Source organism: Perca flavescens, chromosome 21, assembly GCF_004354835.1.
Source record: "Perca flavescens isolate YP-PL-M2 chromosome 21, PFLA_1.0, whole genome shotgun sequence".
Classification (NCBI taxonomy): Eukaryota; Metazoa; Chordata; class Actinopteri; order Perciformes; family Percidae; genus Perca; species Perca flavescens.
Genome location: NC_041351.1, coordinates 16,328,972 through 16,356,023, shown reverse-complemented (window position 1 = coordinate 16,356,023; position 27,052 = coordinate 16,328,972). Strand labels below are relative to the sequence as shown.

The 27,052-nt window shown below is 41.6% G+C and overlaps 2 protein-coding genes across 5 annotated transcripts; both read left to right on the top strand.

Moving 5' to 3' along the window:
* The first annotated feature begins 2,488 nt into the window (after nt 1-2,488).
* Nucleotides 2,489-10,708, top strand: cog7 (component of oligomeric golgi complex 7). Of its 4 annotated transcripts, none has more exons than XR_003691313.1 (18): nt 2,489-3,224; nt 4,534-4,682; nt 4,949-5,065; nt 5,300-5,468; nt 5,579-5,661; nt 5,791-5,913; nt 6,018-6,216; nt 6,304-6,431; nt 6,557-6,711; nt 6,873-6,989; nt 7,231-7,296; nt 7,463-7,649; nt 7,803-7,943; nt 8,122-8,205; nt 8,377-8,491; nt 9,408-9,551; nt 9,718-9,949; nt 10,488-10,708. XR_003691313.1 is itself a non-coding variant. In XM_028567718.1 (18 exons), exons 1-17 carry the CDS (start codon nt 3,059-3,061, stop codon nt 9,882-9,884), a joined length of 2,310 nt encoding a protein of 769 aa, XP_028423519.1. In that variant the 5' UTR covers nt 2,489-3,058; the 3' UTR covers nt 9,885-9,908; nt 10,488-10,708. The 4 variants fall into 4 exon arrangements, 3 of the variants coding, with proteins under 3 accessions (XP_028423519.1, XP_028423518.1, XP_028423517.1); XM_028567718.1 differs by having other exon boundaries at nt 9,718-9,908; XM_028567717.1 differs by having other exon boundaries at nt 9,718-9,912.
* Nucleotides 10,709-12,200: 1,492 nt separating this feature from the next.
* On the top strand, nt 12,201-26,592 carry LOC114548051 (ubiquitin carboxyl-terminal hydrolase 31). The gene is made up of 16 exons (XM_028567722.1): nt 12,201-12,882; nt 16,165-16,302; nt 16,550-16,638; nt 17,427-17,519; nt 17,776-17,911; nt 18,256-18,403; nt 18,681-18,861; nt 18,947-19,058; nt 19,156-19,250; nt 19,505-19,582; nt 19,754-19,883; nt 20,227-20,346; nt 21,127-21,352; nt 21,446-21,604; nt 23,412-23,564; nt 23,674-26,592. Exons 1-16 carry the CDS (start codon nt 12,349-12,351, stop codon nt 25,194-25,196), a joined length of 3,915 nt encoding a protein of 1,304 aa, XP_028423523.1. The 5' UTR covers nt 12,201-12,348; the 3' UTR covers nt 25,197-26,592.
* The last annotated feature ends 460 nt before the right edge of the window (nt 26,593-27,052 follow it).

Sequence of the window (27,052 nt, the reverse complement as noted above, 5' to 3'; positions counted from 1 at the left end):
CAGATTAACAAGTACAAGAACAAAAAAAAAATGATAGGAAAGTCACCACTATGTGCGCTTAAAGTCACAGATACCAAGCAGGGTAAAAATGAGGTCCAGTGTGAAAAGAATGAGATTCACATAGGTAAAAAATGCAACCATAAACTCTATGGCCCAGATACAGAAGCTGGGTGGACAGTCTTTTGATCGAGGGTTGTTTCTGAACATAAAAATGGGCCACATAATAGCAGCAAATATGTACAGCACAACAGAGATCACCAGAAATATAAACACAAACCTGTCCAGGTTAAATGGCAAACACTTCTTCAGTTTCTTGAGGATGTTAGTGGCTATGATTAGAGGGAGGATGGGGAAAGGAATGGCATATGCTATAATACACAAGATCAGAGCGGGCTTGTCTCTGTAACCAGTCAGTGAGATAAAAATCATGCAGCTCACAAAGGCCTCCATGACCTTCCAGAATCCAGGCAGAGCAGCAAGGTAGCTCCCTTTCTTCTTGTCCAGGAATTTGTCCTTCACCACTTCAAGCGTGTAGACAAAGGCGCACAAGAAAGCAAATATACTCACTATCCAGCCGTACAGGCATTGCCATCTCAGGCAGGCATAGAAGTTGGCATAAGTGATAGCGACAGAGACGGTCATGAGCGTAGAGGACATGGCCATCCCAGTGGTGAAGTCAGCCCAGTCCATGCAAAACAAATTGAGTATTACATCGAGCTTGAACATCTCAATAATGGTGATGATGAGGGTCATGATGGGGCAGAAGGCCCAGGTGAACATAGCATAGTTCCAGTAGGTATGGGTGCTCCCTCCTCTAAAGGCACCCAAGACAAAGGTGACCACAGAAAGAATGATCTGGGCCATGTGCAGCCCGCCTCGGCCGGATAACAGAGTAGAAGGAGAAAACACAGCCTTGGACAATGTGTCCTTAATATCATCAATTATTCCCATCTCTTTAAATGAGCTGAAGAGCAGTTAAAATGACTGTTATGTATGTCCTTGCAGGCAGCTGCTCCAAACTGGTTGAGGTGTGTCCAGCTCCACTTTTCATGTGGTCTTTTACTGCCTTTCAGGTTTGCATACTATTCATGACACTGACTGTGTGTGGCGATAAATGTCTGCTGCTGCAGATATTAAATAACCAAAATGAGTATACTATAGGTAAAGAGGCATCAGTGAGGACAAGACACGGCAAAAGCAGATCTGCTTTGGCTCCCTGACTAATTAAGTTACCTCTGCTGTGTGTCCATCGCTTCCTGCTGTCAAATGCCATTTTACAAATAGGCCAGTAGTGAAAGAAGTATTCAGATCCTTTACTCAAGTAGAAGTACTAATACCACACTGTAAAAATACTCTGTTACAAGTAAAAGTCCTGCATTGAAAATGTTACGTAAGTAAAAGTATGTAAGTATCATCAGGAAAATGTACTTAAAGTAGTAAAAGTACTCAATGCAGAAAAATCCTCACATTTTGGAAACTGGAAACGATCACGAACAGTTCTGCCAATCAACTAAGTGTTTGTAGGTCTATATATTGTTGGGTAGTTACATTTATAATAAAACATTGTATTTTATAAACTATATATGTTTTGCAGCAGGGGTTGTAGCCGATTCTGTGGTCTGTCCCAGGACCTGCTGGTCTCTGGCAGGGACCAGTGGTCACAACCACTAGGGGCGTTAGAGACACTGGTCGCGACCAGCTCCTCTGTGGTCTTCCCTGTGGTCCCTGTGGTCTGTGAAGCTGCTTTAGTATTGTCAAACCCTTCCTGTCGTTTTGGCAGCACTGTTAGCTGGATAAATGTCAGAGATCACAATCTTTTGTCTATAAAATACAATATAACATATATATTATGATTATTATTGTTATTATTATTGATAATGGTGATCCGTGTGGTCAGGACCAGCTGATCTCTGGCACGGACCAGTGGTCACAACCACTAGGGGCGCTAGAGACACTGGTTGCGACCAGTGGCACAGTGGTCATTACCAGCATCTTACTGGCACAAAGGGCACTAAAATTACTGGTCCTGACCACCTCCTCTGTTAATACAACTTTTCACGTTTCTCAAAGTGTGAGCAGAGTCGCCTAATGTGAGAAGCCACAATTGTTTGTCTATCCAATGCTATTGATCACTATTATTAATAAAAATCATAATAACAATGATTAAATTATTACGGACCACACACATTCTATAAAACTCTACAGTTCAGCTGTTTTCCCCTTCCCCAGATCATCCGTATATATATATATATATATATATATATATATATATATATATATATATATATATATATATATATATATATATACATATATATATCTCTCTCTCTCTCTCTCTCTCTATATATATATATATATATATATATATATATATATATATATATATAGACATATATATATTATGTCACTAATTCAGCATGAAGGTATTGCAAAAATATCGGTTTACGTTTCTGTACGAATATACTTATTTGTGACACTGCTTCAAGCTTCAGCCGAAGAAGAAGAAGTAACTTTTTCGTTGTTTCTATCAACAGTAGCTACTTCTATACTCTTTGCTTCAGCTTTATGTCTTCCCCTTTCTTTTTTCTCGGGGGCCAATTGTGATATATCTTCATTTAAAAACACACAAATTGTCCCATATTGTTGACGAAATTTCTGTTGACAAGCTGTGTATTCAGCAGGTTAGTTTGTCGAGCTGGCGCTCGTTTCTGGGGAAGGTAAATCGAAAGCACAAAGAGGAAGTTGTTGTCAAGTGTTGGTAGCACTGCTATGTGTTAGCATCAAACATTTAGAAATATGTCTTTACTTTTCTCCTTTTAAAGACGTCAACATTTAAAAAACAACTCTGGAGGAAGCCGTCGCCTTGTTGGAACTATATCTAGTTGTAATGATAATTTCATTTTCTTGGGCTATTTATTTTATATTCGTGTCGAAGCCATTGGTTGGGAAAAATTAGCCAACGTTAGCAATGGGTCGATGACACAGACTGTACTGCACCACAAGAGTTTTACTGAACACCGCCCGGCTTCTTGCACTAGTGAAGGAGTGTAGAGGCCAAATGGATTTCTCCAAATTCCTGGACGATGACTTTGATGTGAAAGACTGGGTGAACGGCGCCTTCAAGGTGGTGCAGAAAGACGCGCCGGGGAAGGCAGACACACACGCAGCCACACTGGTCATGAAACTACAGCTGTTCATCCAGGAAGTCAACAATGCCATTGAGGGTAAGTTAACTGATGACGTTTTGCTTTTAACACCACGTTAACAGTTTGTAGGGTGTTTTCTTTCGGCTGCACAAAGTGTATTTTCTCTTGCTGCCTGTCACCCAGTTTCCGGTTTCTGTACACCTAGCTAAATCTTAATACAACAGCTCTGCATTACTACTTCCTACCTATTGCGTAGAATTGTATTCATTATAGTGAAGGTTGTTTATAATGCTCTGTCCAGCCTTTTTGTTTCAGTGAGGGTAGACTTGTATATTACAAACACCCCGAAGTATAAATTCGATAGCAACACAGTGTCCAAAATGACCATAACGTTGAATCAACACCTCTCAAAAACAGTTTCATTATAACCTCTTGCTAATGCTGTTGTATTAGACTGTATTAGCTCATAAAGTGGCAACGTTAACATAAACTGTTTTGTTTATGGGGACTTAGCTGCATGCAATCTAGCTTAAACGATGGGCCAGTATCACTGACTAGACTATGACATATTATGTAGTGAGTTGTTTCCTTTTCTTGCAACCTCGAGAAATAGTTTGTGATTTTGCAGCAATTCAGATTACATGATGATGTCATAATGGCAATACCAGACCTATCATCTGAAAAGTGGTAAGCCTAAATGGATAGGGAAATACCAAGGGAAATTAATTTAACTTGATTTGTAAGCAAAGCTCGTTCAGGGACTGCATTGTTTATGTGAGTCATTACACTTAGTTGCCATTTATTAGGTAGGCCTACCTAGCTAAACCTAATGATGTCATGTGATACATTGTCCCTTCATGTTTTGTTGAAACTGTTTTATGATTCAACTAAGTGATCATTTTGGAGTAGGTTATTTGTATGGTGACGTTGAACTGTTATACACCCAAATTATAGAAATACCTGTCAGTTGAATCAACACCTCAAAAAAAAAAAAAAAAAAAAAACCAGAACAATACAACATTCACAAAGGTAGGGTATATTGCAGCACTGTTTTATTAGAATGCATTTATTTTAACTGGGTGTACCTAATAAACTGGCAACTGATTGTATAGCATAGTATATACTTTACTTGCATTTTGGTGACAATGAAACATCTAAGATGTAGAGAGGATTGTACAAAATCACACTAATCTATTAGGAGCAGCATTATGTTTTACCCAACAAAGTTAGTTTTTTGCTGTTGAAACCCATACCAAAGAGGACTGCATGTAATGACTTCAGGCAATTTCTTCTTAGAATGGCACCAACTGTGATATATCATGTTATGAAAGTTATACTTTTCTTGTTAAGTCCATTAACTGAAATACTTTTGTTTTTTTATGTGTAGAGAGCAGTAATCAAGCCCTGCAAAATATGCCCAGAGTGCTGCGAGATGTGGAGGCTTTGAAACAGGAGGCTTCTTTCCTCAAGGAGCAAATGGTTCTGGTCAAGGAAGACATCAAGAAGTTTGAGCAAGACACTGTGCAGTCTATGCAGGTGTAAATTAGTTCAATCGCTGTCACTACTCCGTCTATAGCATATGCATACTTGAAGTAGATTCATGGTTCACAAATCATGTATTGCATGTAAAACAAAGATACAAATCTACACACGAGTGTTTATCGAACGTTATGTTTTTAGAATAATTTCTTTGACAATAAGCACTATAATAGTCAGAGCCTGACTGTGACATAAAATGTGCAGGGTGCTCTCAGGATATTTTTTAGGTATGACTTTTATATTGTGTGGTTCCTAATCACCAGGTCCTGGTGGAGATAGATCAAGTGAAGAGCCGCATGCAGGTGGCAGCTGACGCTCTGCAGGAGGCGGACAAATGGAGCACACTGAGTGCAGACATTGAGGAGACCTTCAAAACACAGGTATACATGCAAGACATCACCACGGGACTCCTGAATGTTCGAGGAATAGTTCCAATTGAGGTGTGCAAGACACCAAGGCAATGGCCCCTCACAGACTCAAGCATTTTTCTAGGCAGTTGATTTGAGCTGATTCAATTTAGTTGAAAAAATATGACATTGGAATATTCATATTTCTGATACAGGGTAATTAGTTTGTCATTATCATCTTAAATATGTTCTCTTCCGTTTTTCCAGGACTTTGCTGTAATTTCCTCGAAGCTGACCTGCATGCAGAACAGTCTGGCCATGTTGGTGGACACACCAGACTACTCTGAAAAGTGTGTCCACCTGGAGGCTCTCAAGAACAGACTGGAGGCCCTGGCCAGCCCACAAATAGTAGCAACTTTTAATTCCATGTCTATAGGTAAGAAGAACCTTCAATATTAATTCCAACTTCAATTTCTTTCTTTGTTCACTGTACTTCACTTCTAGTGTTATATTTCCAGAATGTTTCCACATGTTTTTTATTTGCAGACCAAGCCAAGCTGTTTGTTAAAGTCTTCACAGAGATAGATAGAATGCCACAGCTCTTTGCCTACTACTACAAGTGTCACAAGGTCGGTGCCACAGCTCTCCTTTACCTTAATAAGCCATCACAAAATCATATTCTTGGTATGTTTGACCTGTTTGGAGTAGGAATGCTCTAATGTCCATTTGTGAGTGACCGTCTGTTTTGGCGTCTCTAGGGCCAGTTGGTGAGCATTTGGCAGGATCTCTCTCAGAGCGAGCTCAGTCTGAATCAGCAGCTCTCAGAGTTCTATGACACTTTGCTCTCCTCTTGGCACTCTCAGCTACAGTGGAGCAGCCAGGTGAGACACACCACAGACCCAATATCGATCCTACAATGATCAGTAATTAAAAATAGTCAGTCAGAATGCTCTTTTAATTGTTTGCATATCACCTACTGTAACAGGTGTTCAAGAACCCGTATGAGGTGGTGACAGTGTTGCTGATCCAAACTCTGGGTGCCATGGTCCCATCCATCCCCGTGTGCCTGAGCTCGGCCATGGAGCGGGCTGCCCAAGAGCAGCGCCTCGACACACTGCTCGAACTCCATCACACCACGTCCACCTTCGGACACAGCCTGGAGGCCGCCATGCTGCCCCACCTTGGTTTGTATATTGACAAGACGTGACAGTAGATACTTCAGATGTGGGTGAAGTTAGGTCCTTATGTTCTGTCTTGTGTTTCCTCCCCAGGTGAGAATAATCTGCTGAAGGTGAATGAGCTGGTCTGTGCGCTGTATGACCCCTACAAACCTTATCAGCTGCAGTATGGCGATCTGGAGGAAGCTCACCTCCTTATCCAGATCAGTGCTGTACCCTTGGTTAGACAACACACACACACGCACACAAAAAAAATAATAGATTTATTAAAACCTTGCCACAACCTTTTATTTCCTCTGTTTGTGCCGCCCCTTGTTTCAAACTCTATATTCTCTCCTGTCTTTAGGAGCACGGGGAGGTAATTGATTGCGTGGAAGAGTTGAGCCACTCGGTTGGCAAGTTGTTTGGCCTGGCCAGCTCTGCTGTGGACCGCTGTGTCAAACTGAGTGATGGACTGGCCGTGTGTGGCCTCCTCAAAGCCCTCAAAGCCCTCTTCACCAAGTAAATAAGTGTCCTTTATTGTCAAAACGGTCATAGGCCACATAAGATGTATTACTTTGCTTTATTGATAGAAAAGAAAATGGCCTACTTTTTTTTTTACTATATGTAGACATGACTTTATTTGACTTCTGTAGCCAGCTTTAACATTGTGCTTGTTCTAGGTATGTGTCAGACTTCTCTACAACACTGCAGTCAATCAGGAAGAAGTGTAAACTGGAGGATACGCCAAGTTCATCTGTTTTCCAGGAGGACTGGACAGCCTTCCAGAACTCCGTCAGGTTAATGTTTTTGACATTTCAGTGCACAGGACAGATTTTTGTAATACTTGTCGGACCAAAGCCCTCTCCTGTAGGCAACGATGGAGAAACCTGGCGGAGGATGATTGGGAGGAATAGCCTCAGCCTTAACCTGAGTTGTGCTTTGTTGTTGGACTTCTGTGATTGGCCATAACAAACACCATGTGCAAGCATAGGGCCAAAATGGATGGATAGATGAACAGTTTCATGTTTGATTTTGCAGGATTATTGCCACTTGTGGAGAACTGCTTAGACAATGTGGAGCCTTTGAGCAGCAGCTGTCAAACAAGTAAGAGAGATGTTTATACTTTATATTTCATTATGTTCTAGTTGTTTTGCCCTAAACCTTTCCCTTTGACATGGATGGAACTAATGGGGCACTCTATTAATATGGCACAATCTCAGATTTAAAGGAGTTGCATTTGTTGTCTGAATACAATCAATCCTTCCCATAGGATCCTGGGCACTGCAGGTAAGTACTTGTCAGAATCGTATAGCCCACGCAGCCTGGCGGGCATCCAGGAGGCCAGCTCCACAGAGAGGAAGAGCGCCACCAAGAACCCCTGGCAGGAATACAACTACCTCCAGAGAGGAAATATGGCTGAATACAACAGCCTGATGGAAGTCCTCTACTCCCTAAAGGTATGGAGCAGGGCTTGGTGTCGGAATGAGAATAGATCTGGTTGTTGTCCTATGAAGAGAACTGACACTTGTTCTACTGTTGCATGTTATCAGGTGGTTTATAAAGGACCCTCTGCAGCTGTTAATATGCATCTCTTTCCCCTTATCTTGCAGGAGAAGGGCACAGGTAACTCCAGCCTTTTAGCAAAGCCCAGAGCAGCTCTGATCAGACTCAACCAGCAGGCCAACCAGCTGGCCTTTGACTCTGTCTTCCTGCAAATCAAACACCAGCTCTGCCTCATCTCCAAGATGGAGGTGATTCAGTGTCAAGTTACTACATGATTTGATTTGATATAAGGATTAGCACGATAACGAGTGCATTGCTGAGAGCTTTTGGACCGCCTTTCCTCATGTGCATTTAAGTGTTGGATGTACTGTGTCTACTTTAATCTCACCTCATACTGTTTGCTTCCTGCATCTTGTTTGTGTTCAGAGACAAGAGGCACCTGGTTTTGGAGAGAGCTACGCAGAGGACCTGCCTAATTTCAGCCTGTCACCGCAAGAATACATCACAAATGTTAGTCAGGTTTGGCTTGAATATACATCATGACAATCAATTAATTACAATTGATATGATTCATATGGGCAGTGCAGAACAATACAAAAAACAACAGCACTGTCCTCATAAGATGAAGTCAAACTAGCAGTATTTTTGTACATATTCACATATTACTTTTGTCCCTTCCAGATAGGGCAGTACCTGATGTCTCTGCCTCTCCACTTGGAGCCATTTGTGACTCAGGAGGACCCGGCCCTAGAGATGGCCCTACATGCTGGGAAGCTGCCTTTCCCTCCAGAGCAAGGTTTCTGGCCTTCAACCCTGATTTTCTTCTCAATCTAAAACTTCATGTATTTGCCCCCCCCCCTCCTTCCCATTCCCCTTTCTCTCTTTATTTCACTATTTCAGCTTTTTTTCCTTCCACTAACCCTTCCGGTATATTTCTTAAGCCTCCGATTTGTATATAATTTCTGTAATGATACAAAAGAATCTAATATAAATATTTGATTTGCAAATTAAAAGCAGTGCCAACTTAATATGAATATTATTATTATTATTATTATTATTATTATTATTATTATTATTATTATAAGTTAAAGGTCAAATCAATCCTCTTGGACTACAACCAAGGCAATGGAAACTCAAAAAAACAGCATAACGCAACATTAGCTTGGTAGACGGAAGGTTGTCTGGGTCAGTCAGAAATCTGTGATTGTATTTATTATTAAAATGTTTCTATACACTCCCAAGAGCATGATGCAGCATTAAAAAAGAAATAAAAGAGAGCGCAAGCTTTTTTGGGGGAGCGCACGCTCAACCAGGTGAGCCATCCAGGCGCCCCAGATAGGGCAAGTTTGATGTAAATCAGTTTTTGGTAGTATTTAGAGCAAATGGTGATTGAAGCAGGATAACACACCCAGAGATACATGACAAAGTAACATCCAAGACATTAAACATTCAGACAACTGATCTATCGTGAAGCCAAAGAACTGAGAGGTCAAATTGTTATCAGCGCAAATGTGCCATGGTACTGTACTTTTTTGACAACCTTTTCTGTTCCACATCATTTTATCCTTTATCCTCCATCTCCAGCTTCCTCTTTCTCCCTGACTATATTAAATAAAAAAAAAAAAAAGTATCTACATCACTATCCTCACACCTTTATCTTTACATCTTGTAAACTGACTCACTTTGGAAACATCACCTTCCTTCTGTCTCAGGTGATGACCTTCCCGAGCTGGACAACACCGCAGACTACTGGCTGGGCTCCATTGCTCGGGCAACCATGCAGACCTACTGTGATGCCATTCTGCTCATTCCCCAACTGAGCATCCATTCCACTAAACAGCTGGCCACGGATATCGGTACAGTAACCAGAACGCCGCCGGACGGACACACGCAGTTATAAATTCCTTATGATGGTTAAGCAGAGCAACGACGCTGTCATTAATGCTCACAGGGAACAATTCGGTGAAAGGTGACTCCCAGTCGAGCTAATGTGTACTGATGACTCCTGTTCCTGCTCCACAGACTATCTGAGCAACGTGATGGACGCTCTGGGCCTGCAGCCCTCCCGCACCCTGCAGCACATCGTCACCCTGCTGAGGGCCAAGCCAGAAGACTACAGGCAGACGGCCAAACTGCTGCCTCATCGGCTGGCCTCCACCGTCGCTGCTGTCCGCTGCATCGACTACTAACGCCAAGGGAGAGGAAGCTGGCCTGTAGGTACTGTGGCTCTCAGAGCGCCACCTGGGACTCGCAGGCATGTTTGACAACTACGAAGAATGTGACATCACTAGTAGCTGGTTTACATGTTACTGTCCTTTTTTAAGTCTCAAATTTGTGGCTGCAGCGGTTTAGGATTATAGTCCTGTCCATTTCTAATGGCATTTATGGGAATGTTAAGAGATTGAAATCAGGGTGGTTCAGACTTTTTAATACTGATTATTGTTGAGCTAAATGTGGCGTTGAATGATCAACGGGGAAAAATGCCTTCAAGTCAAAGCGCCTTGACTATAGATCTTTAATTTCTGCTTTTTTGTTGTTGTTGTTATTGCTGATGCTTCTATAGAGGAACTAACAACATGTACATCAGGGGATGTGTGAGAGCATTTGAAAATCTATAGGACTGATATATTTGTTGTTGATTATTTGTCATACACATTCAGCAGTTGACTTTAAAAATGAAAGAGTATTCTCTCTCTCTCTCTCTCTCTCTCTCTCTCTCTCTCTCTCTCTCTCTCTCTCTCTCTCTCTCTCTCTCTCTCTCTCTCTCTCTCTCTCTCTCTCTCTGGTTGCAGTCTGGGCTGGACAATATGAATATTCTCCATGTGGACATTCTTCGATATTTCTCCATGCAGTATCCTAAAAATCTGTACATAAAACATTGACATAACACTAAAATGGAGCCTATTGTGTTACTTTTGATCAATCTATTTTTATTGCTGGATAAAAGAGGGGGTTGAATGAGTTTGTAATGTAATCTGTCTAGTTTAATAAATGTATATCCTTTTCTGCTAAATCCTTTCCTTTCGTAATCCCACATTGGTCGAACCGTGTGTGTCCAATGACACAAAGGTACCATGTTTTAGCCTCTTTTATTTCACTGATTTTGAATGTATTTCGCACCTTCAAGTCATGAAAATTGGCATGTCTGTCACAGTCAACTGTCAAAGGAATAAATGCAGAAATAGAAGACTTTACTGTAGCAAGCGTCTTTAACAATTTGGAAGAGGAAAACTGATGTTTTTTCCCACAATTTTAAACTACAATAATATTAGTGCTGAATAGATTAGTTTATTTAGATAAACAATTTTTTTAATTGATTAATCATTTAAATAATCTAGTTTTTATATCATTGATAACTAGTTATTTGTAGATAAGAAATCAATTGCATTTATAAATTACCAACATATTGAAAATTACATGTTTTCGGGGGAAATTTGACATGGCTGAAAGAAATTTTTCAAAAATATAATTAAACTCGTTGCAATACCCCTAAATGGACACCAATACTTTGTCTAATGGTAACCTTTGTTCCTCTGTGGTTTGGTAGATTCCATGGGATTTCTGTAGCGACACCCTAAATGCGTCAGATAAATACCAATTTTATTTTCTGTCAATGACGTGATAATATATCGCCATTTGCTGCCCAACTGGCGCTCATCAGTGCCCATGCTGTCCAGAGACGCGGATGTAGCATCACCGAGCATCACATGCCGCTGTACCTGCTCTCTCCTCCAACATGGACCAGTGTTTGGCCCTGACGTCAGCCGTTACCGCCCTGCCTGCCTGCAGTATCGGTGCGTTCAGATGGTGATGGAGACGGGAGAAGCGGCCTCGCCATGAATCCCATCCGAAGGAGGAATTAAGGCGCACGGAGAGTGGGACAAGTATTAAAAAAAACTTTTAGATGGGGACACCGAAACGTGCACCTTTCACATCTGGCCCACGAAGTGATGCTCCAAGGCGGACAAGCGCGAGGGAGCCGCGGGCTGTGCCTCTCCGTTCGGGGTGTTCCTCAGTTTGGCAGAGCTCCTGCGAGCGCGCCCACCGTGGAGGCGATTTAGGGAAGACATCCACTGGGTAAATATCACCAACCAAGCGCTCGGTTTTTAACATCGCCGTGGATGTGATGACCAGATGTGAAGAAATGCCTTTTTAAAGGGTGGAGCTGCGGCTTCTTTAATAAATAATGAGGAATTTCGCTCGTCACTCTCAGCCTAATTGTGAAAGGTTGATTTGATGTGCATGTCTGACGGACGCTGATACTCGACCACATCGCCTTGTTTTTGTGTCTGAACAATGGCACGGGTGATGTTATGTCACCGGACCGAGCGCCAGAGATGATGGCTGACGGCTGGTGCGGGACTACCCCATGCGTTCATGTGAAGCGCCCTGACAGCGGCTCTCCATGGAGGCTGTTTATGCAATCGTACGCAGTGTTGCAAGTGGGCTGATTTCATGCTGCTCCACTGTCTCCATATGATCCCCAGAACTGCCAGGCCTTGTGTGTCTGTGAAATATGCTCGGGCCTTTTGTAAAACACCAGAAAGTGAAGGAGCTGTCACTACATGGGGATGATCGAGGCGATGCTCTGAAAAGGGGGGCCCTTTCTGGAATTAAGGTGTAAAAAAAGCGGGGAAAGCCATCAGAGCGACCATGTCGAAAGTTGTCAGTAACAAGGAGAAGAAATCCTTTAGTAAAAAACTCTTCCGGAGAAGCTCTGTCCGCTCCGTTGGGAGCTTTATGAACAGAGTTCTCCGGACTCTGTCGACTCTGTCTCATTTCGGTACCGAGGAGCAGGCCGCCGAGGATGAGAAGGACGACGCAAGTTTGATCCCGACCACCACCGCAGGGTCAGTCCCGTCCGACGATAGCGACTGCGGGGGTTTCCCTTTCGGGGACAAGGTGCCGGGTGTCGCCGGACTCAAGAACCACGGCAACACCTGCTTCATGAACGCTATCTTACAGTGCCTGAGCAACACGGAGCTCTTTGCCGAGTACCTGGCTTTGGAGCAGTTTAAAGGGACAGAGACGAGCAGCAGCAACGAGAAGTCCAAGTCCAACGGGCTGCTGGTGCAGAAGAAGGGGAGCCAGCAGCAGGAGGCTGGGGAGGTGACTGAGCAGCTGTCCGGTCTGGTTCGGGCTCTGTGGACCTTCGAGTACACACCTCAGCACAGCAGAGACTTCAAGGTAGGCTGTGAATCATGCAGGACTCCTTACTCGTCAGTCTGAAGAATGTTATTTGATTAATTTGGTTCAAACGTGTTAATAAATCTAACAACAGACTACACTGTACTATATAGCTACAGAGAGGCTGGCTATTTAGTTCATATCGACCCAAACTTGATCCTGCTTAGAATAAAGTTTCCAGATACCTTCAGTGCCCCCTGATTTATTTTAATACTTACAGAGGAACTTAATAACAAACAAACTGAGATGTCTTCTCAAGTTAATAACTTTGTTGTTTTGCTGTTCGTCATCAGGAGCCCCAGCATTTTTATTTGGTCCATGTCATTCTTAAAAGAAGAGTAGGCCTACAGTCGCTGTTAGGATTGCAAATGGCCCTACTGAATAGCACCTCAGCCCCACTTTGTGCCATTTGTTTACCATTAAGGACAATACACGATAAGTGGGATCCGCAGCATCTGAGACTACTTTTTAAATCATCAGTGGGAAATAAAAACTTTCTGTGCTCTGTCAATTCTGACATCTATAATACCAGATGCAGATGCTTTGGTCCCACCGGTTAGTACGGAAAATATGAATTTGAGTCTGTCTTATATAAAATTCCTTCATTTGTCAGAATAATTGCAGACAGGTCTCTTCTTTAGTCAAGAATCAGATTCCAGCACATCTCACAGTTCTGATATCAGTTCATGTAATATTTGCACTTACAATCAGCCTTTTTATAGGAGAATTAATCCTAATGAAACAGGTGCAGTCAGTGTTCCTGGACTAACGCTGCTTACTTCAAAAGGCTGTTTTAGCCGGTCAGCTGAGTCCTAGATCTGAGCTGTAATAAAACTCATCTGTTTTTGCAACTGCTTTATTGTCTGTCCCACACTTATCAGCTTTTGTTGCAGCCTCCTTTTCTTTCTCATCGTTTCACCTCATGGTTGGTTCGCCTGTCACAATCACAAAGGTTTGTTCTTTCGCAACAGGGATACTTTATTTTTATGTCTTTTTCTGTCTGATAACCTATTTCTTTCTTTCAGAAGTTCAAAATAACAGAGACCATTTAAATTGTTACAACACATTGCTTATTCTTGACAGTGTTACTATTTCTGTCCACTTTTTTCTACCTTGGTTGCCAGCCAAAGTACCAACTGTCTGATTGGATATAGATTGTTCTCTCCCGAGTGAGAGGCCTTGAATCTGTAACTCATTGGAAAAAAAAGAAGTTCAAACCCAGACTATCAGGCACTTTACATTTACAATATTTGTAAAATTTAGTATTTCATTTGTGATAAATGAGGAATCCTGGCAATATATCCAAAAGCTAATGGTGATTCATCTTTTTGTTTTTTGTTTTGTTTTATGTAAATTATTTTGGCTAACATCCCAAGCTGTTGCTTTTTAATAGCATCATTCTGTATATATGTTCGTGAAGTAGAAATAAAGTCAAAGTCAGTAGACTTTCCCTTTTAATAACTTAAAAGATCCAATATTTGGATGGATTGAAAGGATTCTCATACTCTTTTGACAAAATTGTTATTTTGCGCACCAACTTGTACATCTCCAACTTAAGTGCAGCTAATTGAACTTTAGCAATGTTATTTTTGTGGTCAGTATACATCACAGCTCAGCATGCACATTTTTTGCTATTGGTTTTGCGCCTCTTTCCCTCCGACCACAATCTGAGCCGAAACTGAGAGCACTTAAAGATCATTAGGAAGACATCCGTAATAATAACACAGGGGAATTATCCGCTGCGTCTCAGAGACCATTTTCTCCCAGAAGCAATTGGTTTGAGGATTTTGTTGTTGTACACCAAACTGCCACTGAGTACGATCTGCACAAACTCTCATAGATGATAGCAAGAGACATTTGTGAAATGCGATGCTTAATTTGACGATGTGATCGATGGGGAAACAAATCCAACAAATGGTGGGAGTCTGTAAACAACACAAGGTAACTGAAATCAATAGTTGATAAAATTATTAGATGTTTTTTTATGTTTTTATATTATTAGATTTATTTTGTAGATCTGTATTGTAGGGATATTAAATGAGAAACTGATTTGAACGGAATAACTAATTACTGTAGCTGTTTAAGAGCAACATTCCCCTTTCGAATTATATTTGTACTGTTGCATACAGTATATTGTGAGCATCATCAATATTTTGACATTAAAATTATTACTTTTACACAACGCATCAGACCCATTTTATTTACACTTTCTTTTATTTCACCAAAACCTTGAGAAAGCATTGCCATTCACAGGACACACTATTTTTGTCAAGGTGTGCTGTTTACACGAAATACAGATATTTAAAACAGTGCCTCATTAATATTCAGTCCGCATTTCACTCTCTGTCTAAATCTCTTAATTGCTTGTTCGCCTTAAAATTGACTCATAATCAGTAGGGGTGGGGAAAAAAAATCAAAACAGCATAGTATTACGATGTTTTCCGTGGCAGTACTGTATCGATACACAGACGCCAAGTATCGATCTATTCTTATATGTGTTGGTCCGTTTGTCTGCTTGACAATCCCATTTTGCAGCAATAAAATTGAAGTAATGATGACGATGAACAAACAGAGAAAATTATCATTTTTCAATGAAACAGATGTTGAAAAAGTTTTCTTTTGGGGACATCATTTGAAATTGGGCAATTAATTGCAACATATCGCAGAATATTGCAATATGTTTAAAATCGCAATAATATTGTATCGTGACATAAGTATGGTGATGGTATCGTACCGTGAGGCCTGCGGTGATTCCCACCCCTAATAATCAGAGGGGTATACTAAGGCTAGCTCGAGAGCTATCACCAACAAACCTCTGTAGCCAAGCCACAGAAGGAAGGCTAGTTCTTTATTTGCACCACATCTTGTACAAAATGCTGAGGCTGCATTGGTAATGCCTTCAAAATGAAAAAAGAACGTCTGGTGGGACAGGCTGGGAAAGACACACAGTCCCCTCATGTCTTTGACCCAGCGTGACATTTGATAGCCAGTAGAGGTGACTTTACTGGGTGGCTCTGCAGAGTAAACACTGTTGTCATCTCCGATAGCTAATCGTCAGTGACGTTAAGATGTCAATTTTTCCGCCTGTGTCCCGGTTTTTGAAAAGCTTCGCCGCGCCTACGTCTCACCATCACCCGCATCGCTGCTGACCTTTAGGATTGTGCTGATCATCATCCTGGTCAAACATGCTGAATATTTTATGACGAGACAGTGATGTCGACAAAATCCTTTCTGTTTTAGGAGCAGTCCACTTAAACCAATCATGTGTTTGTCCTGCTGCAGAATGTGGTTTCCAAGAGTGCTCTTCAGTTCAAGGGTAACTCCCAGCACGATGCCCAGGAATTCCTCCTCTGGTTGCTGGATAGAGTTCACGAAGACCTCAACCATATCATCCACCCTGACATCAGACCCCCCAGGAAGGTAAACAGCAACTTAGAACACAGTTTTCTCTGTACAGAGTACCTTATATTCAAAATTGTGTGAATATCTGAACAGTGATTTTATGTTTTGACAGGATGTCTTTTGTAATTCCCAAATGATCAATATTGAAATAAACTGAATGTTGCGATACTATAAAGTGTACTACCGGTGACTGCCGCTGTTATATAACATGCATTTTACCGTGCCTGTTTGCCAAATAATTGTTCTGTGTCTGTTGTTTTCCCAGCCTCCAGGAGAAGAGGAAAATGCCCCTGAAGGATCTCCACTACCAGCACCTGGATCTTTTGTACAAGAGTTGTTTCAGGCACAATACAGGTGAAACTTTCAATTGCTGGTATATACTCTGTTTATACCGACTGCAAACATTTACTACTAGCTCACATTCATATTGACTGAAAATCAATGAGGAGTTCATAACATCCTGTATCTTCTATATCGCAACAATTATGACGTATGCCACACAACACATAACACACAACTTTTGTGATAAAATTCTAAAACTTAAGGATCACTTACTAGTTTATTTTGTAGAGCTTTTGACCATATCCCACGACCTTCTTCAGAGAACAGAACTTTCTCAGGTGTCATTGCTTGACCTAAGAACAGAACTTGAAGCCATTGTATTGACAAAAAGAAACGGTGATTACAAGTTTAAACTCCAGGGATATAAAGTTGATGTAACTGACTTTATCTAACTCTAACTGTATTATTCATTACTGTAATATATGGCACTGATGTTTAAAATGATACACCGATAATACTGCATCTTTATGCTCTCCTATGCTCTTAACAGCAAACTGTACAGATCGTTGTGAACACCCTGTTCCTGGAAGTGGATGTTAGGTTTTTCTATCCTGTATTCCACTAATTTGAAAGGAGCAGTTCAATATTTTGCAAAACACACTTATTTTCTTTCTTCGCTGTGAGTTGAGATAAGAAGATCAATACCAGCTCATTCAAACGAGAGTGGTATCAATGTTCTCATTCAACTCTCGGCAAGAAAGTGAATAAGCATATATCCCAAAAAAATACATTTCTTTGTAATGATACACAATCACAGTATTCCAGCTGAATGTAATTATTCTCGCCATGTCTGTGTGTAGGTCCTCTCTGACCTGCCCTCACTGCCAGAAACAGAGCAACACCTTTGATCCTTTCCTCTGCATCTCACTGCCAATCCCGGTACCTCACACACGGTAAGATGACTCTGCATCTTGTTTATGAGTAAGACAATATCTGTCAGACAAAAAAAGTCCCTGTATCCAAAACGTGCAACGAGACGAGACCCAGTCTGAACCCAGCATTAAAAGAAGTGTCAAACCCAGCTTTGACAAAAACCGTGAAATATCTGACAGGAGGAAGTTAAAATTAGAAGAAGCTGTCTATGTTTGCAACATCAGTCCAGTCGTGGTTATGAAACAGCCAATTAATTCCAGTCTTTCTGTGTTGCAGGCCCCTGTATGTGACAGTGGTGTACCAAGGAAAGTGCTCCCACTGCATGAGAGTCGGGGTGGCGGTGCCTCTTTCTGGCACCGTGTCCAGGCTGAGACAAGCTGTGGCCCAAGAGACCAAAATCCCTGCCCAACAGGTGCTGTCTTATTAGGAAACTTCCTTTTTTTAGTACCATTAATGTATCAAGATTTAGAGGATTAAAGATAGGGTGTGCTACTTTGAGGAAACTGGATGGCGAAGGAGTGTTTTCCAGTCAGATGTGAGAGAATTTGATGGTCAAGTATTTGATTTATCTCATAGTAAAGACCAGCCTTTTATTATCAGTGCTTTATAAATATCGATATATGTATTTCAGAATATAAAGCCTCTTTTGATATTTGGAAGCACCTCTTTTTTGTCACTTGTTAGTTTGTTTCACAAATTTTCATCAAATGACTCAATCCAAATGCAAACCTGCTTTTGTTCCCTGTCTCTGCTCAGATCGTCCTCACTGAAATGTACTTTGACGGCTTTCACCGTTCCTTCTGTGACGACGACGACGACCTCGAGATCATTCAGGAGAGTGACTCCATCTTTGCCTTCGAGACACCTGAGCTATTCAGACCAGAGCAGATCCGCTCCAAGCGAAGTGGTACATATACAGTACATCCTGTTTTTGTCCCTGAGAAATAAGTTTATTACGCCTGTAGGAGTTGAGATCAGATTAGAAATGGACTAATATTAGAGATGTGCTTTATTCGGGGAGCTGCCACACACACACACACACACACACACACACACACACACACACACACACACACACACACACACACACACACACACACACACACACACACACACACACACACACGTGTATCATTTTCAATTTCACATTTGAATCTTTAAATTTTCTGTGTTTAATACAGGGAGCCCACATGCAAATCTCAACCAGAACAACCTGAAGTATGGCACAGATAATAATAGGATATCCACACAAATACAAGAGCCGACGACCCCACCTCAGAGTCCCAATAAAAATAGTGGACAGGCTGAGAAGATCGTCCTGCTGGTGTGTAACAGAGCCTGCGCTGGACAGCAAGGACGCAGGTATTAAACAACACTTGAAAAGGTTTAAATTATTATCCCAAGGAAATCTTTAAAACTGATGTTTTTGTTTTTGTAATTCCGGCAGGTTTGGTAATCCCTTTATTCTGTATTTGGAGCGTACAGTGACATGGGATGTGCTTCAGAAAGAGATCTTGGAGAAGATGCGGCATCTTTTGCGCCCTGGAGTCTTTGTGCAGGTACATCCTCATTGCATACTTTTTGATTTTTAATAATCTTTTAATTCCATTTTAATGTGTTATGTTTTTTTAACGTCTTACCCTTGACGGTCTGTAGGTAGGGCCCTTCACTTTGCGTGTGGTAGGAGTGGTTGGAATCACATACCTCTTGCCTCAGGAGGAGCAGCCGCTCTGCCATCCCTCTGTGGAGAGGTAATTTTACTTATCGCCACAAGGGGGGAGTGTTACCGCACTTGAATAGTCAATATATAAACCCTGCAGTGAGTTCAAGCCACTTAAAGCTTCAGTATGTAGGCGGAGTCTTCAGTCGTATTGATGTTAATATATCTCCTGAGATTTATAATAGCTTGTCTGAGTTTTTAGAGATTTTCTTCTAAGAAAATTATAATGAGTAAAATGAACAAAAAAAATATAATATGTGTTTCTCTCAATCTATTTACCAACAGGGCATACAAGTCTTGTGGTCCTGGAGGGCCACCTCATGTCAAAATTGTTGTTGAATGGGACAAGGAGACGAAAGACTAGTAAGTGACAGCTGAAGCAACAATCACTCACACTTTAATTAAGCTCAGGGCAGGCAGATGTGTGATGTATCCTTTCAGAGCTCTGCGTTTTAACACAAATACATGTAGTAAAATGTCTTTTCAAGTTTTGTGTGATCCCTCTGTGACTTGTGCCGTGTTATGCCCCCGCAGTCTGTTCAAAAGAACTGAGGATGAATACATCCCAGATGCTGAAAGCGTGCGTCAAGTAAAGGAGCAGCACCTGCAGCCTCAGACCTGCTCACTTGCCCAGTGCTTTCAACTCTACACCAAAGAGGAACAGGTAGGCTGAGACATGCTGTCATATAGGCTGCAGGAGTGTTAGAATTGAAGAAGTGTTTTATTTTTTGCTGCATACTAAGATTCAGGTTTGCGTGAGTAAGGGATGTGATGTTGGGTTATATTTCTATTCATTTGATTTCAGTGGTGGTGTCAAGATGGCAGACAATTACAAACAGTAGATGGCAGTACAATTACACTTTTCTGCCACTTTTCTTTTGCTATATTATATTGCTTACGACATGTTTAAAGAAATAAGTTCATACCTTTTAGTATACAAAAAAAGCATATGTTAACAGGTAAAATGTTACTTTTTAATTACTTACTTTTCTTCACATTCATTTCAGCTTGCTCCTGATGATGCATGGCGTTGTCCACACTGTAAGCAGCTTCAGCAGGGCAGCATCAAGCTCAGTCTGTGGACCCTGCCAGACATCCTCATACTTCACCTGAAACGCTTTAGACAGGTACTCATGTTGACAGTCTAGTAAATAAAAGTGCCAAAATGCTTAGATTTCTAAAAGTAAAATATACAGTACAGGCCAAAAGTTTGGACACACTTTCTCATTCAATGCGTTTCCTTTTTATTTTCATGACTATTTACATTGTAGATTCTCCCTGAAGTCATCAAAACTATGAATGAACACATATGGAATTATTTACTTAACAAAAAATTGTGAAATAACTGAAAACATGTCTTATATTTTAGATTCTTTAAAGTAGCCACCCTTTGCTTTTTTCTTAATAAGGGAAGAAATTCCACTAATTAACCCTGACAAAGCACACCTGTGAAGTGAAAACCATTTCAGGTGACTACCTCATGAAGCTCATTAAGAGAACACCAAGGGTTTGCAGAGTTATGAAAAAAGCAAAGCGTGGCCTACTTTGAAGAATCTAAAATATAAGACATGTTTTCAGTTATTTCACACTTTTTTGTTAAGTACATAATTCCATATGTGTTCATTCATAGTTTTGATGCCTTCAGTGAGAATCTACAATGTAAATAGTCATGAAAATAAAGAAACACATTGAAGGAGAAGGTGTGTCCAAACTTTGGCCTGTACTGTGTGTGTATATATGTATGTATGTATGTATATATATATATATATATATATATATATATATATATATATATATATATATATATATATATATAAGTGAGAGAAAGAGATTATTAATTTTCATATTACTGTGTAGGAACTTTAAAAAAGTAGAAATGAAATGCCATAAATGTGTCGTGACTTCAGGATGGGGATCGACGAATGAAGATGCAGAACATGGTTAAGTTCCCGCTCGCAGGCATGGACATGGCACCACATATGGTAAAGAGGAGCCAGAGCAGCTGGAGTCTCCCCTCCCACTGGTCACCGTGGAGACGTCCGTATGGGATGGGCCGTGACCCAGAGGACTACCTTTATGACCTGTATGCAGTGTGTAACCATCATGGTACCATGCAGGGTGGACATTACACAGGTAGCAAAGCAGCATCAACAACCAACCACAACTGTTTCTTTCAAAAAAGTTTTCCAAGATATTAATATAATTGTATTGTGTTGTGTCCTGTAGCTCACTGTAAGAACTCCATAGATGGACAGTGGTATTGCTTTGATGATAGTGATGTTCAGCCCATACCTGAAGATGAGGTCTGCAAGCAGACCGGTTACATCTTGTTTTATCAGAGACGTGCCACAATTCCATCTTGGTCTGCCAACAGTTCTGTGGGAGGTAATCTTTATTGCTATTAGCTTGTACAATCTCGTATGTACATGTTTAAATATATTATACATGTTCAACCCATAGACAGTATATGAAGATGGACGACCCGTCTCCACTTCCTCCCACTGAACAAAAGTGAAGCCAAAATATCCCGTATGTGGGCGCTGCCATCTTGTAATGTTGGAGCCAGAGTCCGCAGAGTAGTGATCGGGCGGTGGAGTCACGGTATCAAAGCCCCGCCCATACATCCGCCCGACCAACCGCTAGTCAATAACCGCTGTCAATCATGACATTTCACCCCGTTTTTATAGCATCAAACTAATAAAAACCAAACTTATCACAAAAATAAACACTTGAACAAACATCAGCGTGATAGCAACTACCTAAAATGACAGAAAACATCTTTGGGAAATATGTATTTGATCTGTAGTTCGATTTTTTTGTTTGTCCAATGTCCCATCCTTTAAAGGGGTGATAGAATGCAAAACCAATTTCACCCTGTCATAGTTGAATAACGACTTGGTGGGTAAATAGTACATACATAGAACCTCAAAATCCCATTGACACCTCTTTCCTCTGCAAATCTCACAATTTGAAACTGCCTCTGAAAACGGGCGAATCTCAACAAGCTGCCGAGTTGACGTCAACTTTTACATAGGCTGAGGTCAGCTTAGTCTTCTGAATAGGTCGCGCAGATCTCAGAAATTGTATAGCTACATTGTTCATCTGCTATTTAACCACTAAATTCACTTCTGAGACTTTTTTATGTGAGAAATCAACTATGTAGAGGTCAAATATGGGCCGTTTTACGAAAATTGATTGCTAAACCGGCCCGCTGTGAGGTAGATGGAGCTCTGTCATGGCTGGCCCACGGTGCTCGATAACCCGTGCAAAGTCACCTTTTCTGGGTTAGTGGACTACCAAACACCGCTGCCCTGACAGAGCTCCAGGGCCTGCAGCTCCCCTCTTCCTGCTAAATGGTCGGTGTGTGTGAGTGAGAGCGTGGTCAGCGAGCTTGTTACACCCACAATCTCTTACCACAGGTTCCAGTTAATCTTATAATCGATATGTGTGTTGAGTTATTTAAACAAACGATCGGGAAATAAACGCCTCTTGTCTGCGAGTGAGCTGTATGGAGATCTATCAATGAGAGCTAGCTTGCCTCCTCCTAACAAAACCTCTAAAATTCACAAAATACATTCAATTTAAATCTTAATTAGCTTTGTTAAGAATTTAAGGTAGCTGTGATATACATGTCATGACGAAATTCAAACTGTAAATATATGACAATTATGACGAAAGTGTAGCAACGATCTTTTCCCATAGAATTAAATGGGACACATAGCCTATGTCCGACACGTCTTACCAAATTTGCAATTAGCCATCAATTTTCATAAAACGGCCCATATTTGAGCTTTATATAGTTGATTTCTCGCATTAAAAAGTCTCAGAAGTGAATTTAATAACGAAATAGTAGACAAACGCGCAGCTCATCTACATATTCATGAGCATACCATATTTGGAAGAAAAGCTCTTGTTACAAATAGGGCTATATTCACAGGGTAGTTAAGGACCCATAAAATAGCATTCAAGCAATATTCAGCCAAACCAATGTTACATACTCTATTAGGAGACCTTAAGGAACAGTGTGAAATACCCTATATAATCATTCTATCACCCCTTTAACATGATGGGGGTGGGGATTTATGACCTATACTGCAGCCAGCCACTAGGGGGCGATCCAGATGTTTTGGCTTCACCTTATACAGTCTATGCATCAACCCCTGGTTCAACCATTGTCTGTTTGGGACTTTAGGATCCACCAGTTCCTCTTTGTGTGAGCACTGGATCAGTCGGCTAATGGGCAGCCGTCCACCTAGCCAAGCCTCATCTGGTTCCTCCAGACGCACCTCACTGGCCTCCCTCTCTGAGTCTGCTGAGTTTGCCGGTGAAAGGAGCGAGGATGATGGTAATATAGACTCATCCAAATACACACAATTTCTGACTTGTTTTCAATGCTTCAAATGTGACAAATGTGGATATGTTCTTATATTGATGCATGTCTTTCTACCATGCAGGCTTATCGAGCCGGCCAGCAGTAAGAGGCATGCAAAGACAAACATTCTCCTCAAGGTCTTCCATTGCCAGCCCACTGGTGCTCAGTGAAAATGTCACTAAACCACCCTGGCCCCACTCTGCTAAACTCCAACTCCGTTCCAACTCTCCCTCACGCTTCTCCCTGGAATCCCACTCCTCCTCCACCACACTGGAGAGGATAGGAGAGGTGGTTGATGCCAAGCTGTCAGCCTCCTGCTGCACTGGGTCACCTAAGCCAGACAGAGCTTCAGGGGGCAAGTCGACCCTTGCAGCTTTGGATAGTAATCCAGGCAGTAAGAGGCTGATAGAGCAGGTTCACTCCAAGAATGTGGCACAGGCAGAGCAGAGGAGCTCGACCCAGGCTGGGGATAACAACAATGTAGTCACTGCTGCTGAACAGCTCAGTCCTCGACACGGGGCAACTGCAAAGGACCCGAAACAAAGAAATGGGGCTGCAGATAGCGCCAGTGTTAAAAGGACCTCAGCAAGTCCCAAGAAACGCCCTGCCACCTCCTCAACATCATCCAGCTCTCTGTCTCCCGCATCCCCAGCTGTTGACAAGTTACCGTCTCGAACACAGACCAAGACAGGAGCATCAGCATCAACCCCCAAAGACAAAAGTGATGGGCTGCCTAAAACTAGCAAGGCCGGTTCCTCGAGAACTGCAACCCCCTGCAAGAAAGGATCATCCCAAGCCCCGGAGGTATTACATTCTGACTCTGGCCAACAGAAGAAGAGTGGTTCTCCAGGATTACAAAGCTCACACCCTCAGAGGAGGACATCACCCAAAGGGGGAGGCGAGAAAAGCTTAGCCTCAGGAAGGACTAAAGCAGCAGACAGGAGCACTAGCCGGGAATCCTCACGGACTACCGTGGTCTCAGAGAAGAAGGTTAACCACGGAGGGCCTCCCTCCAGGTCGAGTGCTGCTAGTAGAGCAGAGGTCAGGCCGGGCCGTGCTGTGGAGAACAGGACGGCAGGCCGGAGCTCAAGCAGTAGCTCCTCCATGGCTAGTCTCCGATCCTCAAGTGTGGGTGTTTCCTCTGCAAGCGCAGCCCCGCCATCAAGAGGACCTCGTAGGAACAGTAAGACAGAAGACAAAGGTTTATCCTTCTTCAAAACTGCTCTGAGGCCCAAAGAGACCCGGAAATCAGCCGATGGTGGGAAAGCAGGGGCGGGAGAGGCTAAAGCGAGTCCAGAGGATGGTGGTGGCGGCGATGTAGCTAGAGAGGGAATCCCAAACGGTGCGAGCAAGAAAGCCCAGAATGTGGCTTCAGAGGCCCAGAGTAATGTGACCACAGCCAAAGACAAGGAGTCCTCTAAGGTGTCCGCTCCAGCTAAGCATTCACTGCTGCCGTCCACAAGGTCCAAGCTTTCTGGAGCAGAAACGACCGGCAAGTCCGCTGCCAATGCAAAAGAGCCTTCAAAGAAAGAGCCTGCTAAAAAGATGATGCAGTCCAGGAAGATCCCCATCAGCTCTACACAAACTAGCCACAAGGCCAAGTGACTTTCTTTTAAAGGCCTGATAACAATCTCTCTAGTGCAGCTCTGAGGTGTTTTAACCATCAAACTAACATCTTTAACGCACCCGTAGCTCTTCAGTGGTTACTGAATACCAGCTGCCATACTGGACACCTACTTTCCACGTTGTTAAATAGTTATTAAGGAATGGATTTTAACAAAGCACTTTGTATGGATTGCATTGATTTTGAGGAATATTATACTGTATTGTAAATAAGCATGGACTGCACATGTATTGAAATGATTGCCTTGTTCTGTCTGTAGCATAGTTGGGAGAAGTACATCTCAGTAGGAGGTGAAAAGGAAAAGTGACTTTGCACAAGGTGGAAAGCAGATATAATAGTGGGAAGAAACTTTTGAGATATATCAAACACAGACTTCTCAGTCGCCAAAGGAAGTTTACTGGCAATTTTTAACATGCTGATGCAGTGAAACATGGAATTATTTCCAAAAATCTTCATGTACAGCTCTCCGTGAATATTGAGAGCCATATGTAAACAAACATCAGTGCCTCAGATAATCAAAGTGAAGTATTTAATCTCAATTGTATACCTGCAGCTGTTGGTAAATTTATAATTCAATTTTAATATTTATTAAGCACTGAAAATGTAATTTCAAGTCAAACACAATTAAGCCTATTTAACCTGAAGCGCTGTTTACATATGCTCCTTGATGTAGTAATTGCGCGACAGCCTTTAAGAAGTATTTTTTGTGCAGGCAGAATCGAAACGTTCGAGAAGTCAGAAGGGGAAGAAAGTGCAGGAGTGAAGCATGTGTCGTTGGTGTTAAATGTCTGGAGACGTGAGTTTATAATGGTTCTTAAAAGTTTGTGTTTTATTTACCAGTAATGACCTGTTACCCCTCAGACAACCTCCCATCCGTCGCCACCTCTGTCCTCCAGCTGCTGATGCCAACACTTAAACTGCGGTGCCCATGTTCCTCATGGGGATCAGCCTCTTTAGACTGCCAGACATCTCCAAACATTCCTCTCAGATGAACACAGGGTTAATGTAAAAAGCCACTATACGCACACGTATTCAAAGACAGACGGGATGCCTTCGTTGAACGCACCATACATGTACATAGAGCATTATGGTATGTTTGAGTCCGCCCATCTTCCGTCTTCATGTCTGACTTCACAGCTTGTGCACATCTTTAGCTTGCATCGCAGAGTAGATCAACACTGAACACACTGACATAGACTGAAAAAAGAGATTTTGACGTATATGACAGTTGTTGCATGATAAATTTGCTTATGCATGCACTTAACTATGCAAGCATATTCTTGCTAATGCCCACAATGAGTATGTAGAAGTGCTACTTTTGGATGTGTATATATTTCTAACTGTATATTTTTCCAAATGCCAGCATCAGAGAGCATGTGAAGGCATCCTTTATTAAAGCTTTGTTTGCACATTTCTTCAAAGTAATATACATTTTGTATGAATGATAAGTATTGCTCATTCACCCTCTCAAAGTAAATTAACTTACTTGCAAATGAATGTTTTCTGCATTGTACTTATTTGTCTCACGTTTTTCCTCACTATTTCCTTTAGCAACTTTTAACAGAAAATATTTTATTTGGCAAGAAAACATTGCTTCAGTTTACAAGTTGGGGTATAACTTTCATTCATCATCTGTTTGAGATGTATGGCAAACATGTCAAATTTTACCAGGAGTTAAAATGGCACAGTTCAAACAGTAGTTTCATATATAAGAACTGACGACCGGCTTGTTGTCTGCTTCTCAATACATTATATTATAATATTCTCTAATATTTTATAATGTTTTTAATTCAAGTCGTGTATAATCAAACCTCAAACCTATCTCAAAAACCTACAA

Excerpts from the sequence above, each read along its gene's own strand:
- cog7 (XM_028567718.1), top strand. The coding sequence starts at position 3,059 with ATGGATTTCTCCAAATTCCTGGACGATGACTTTGATGTGAAAGACTGG. Across the intron at positions 5,662-5,790 it reads ACTACTACAAGTGTCACAAG|GGCCAGTTGGTGAGCATTTG; the intron begins GTCGGTGCCACA and ends TGGCGTCTCTAG. Across the intron at positions 6,217-6,303 it reads CGCCATGCTGCCCCACCTTG|GTGAGAATAATCTGCTGAAG; the intron begins GTTTGTATATTG and ends TTTCCTCCCCAG.
- LOC114548051 (XM_028567722.1), top strand. The coding sequence starts at position 12,349 with ATGTCGAAAGTTGTCAGTAACAAGGAGAAGAAATCCTTTAGTAAAAAA. Across the intron at positions 19,059-19,155 it reads GCCCTGGAGTCTTTGTGCAG|GTAGGGCCCTTCACTTTGCG; the intron begins GTACATCCTCAT and ends GACGGTCTGTAG. Across the intron at positions 19,251-19,504 it reads TGCCATCCCTCTGTGGAGAG|GGCATACAAGTCTTGTGGTC; the intron begins GTAATTTTACTT and ends ATTTACCAACAG.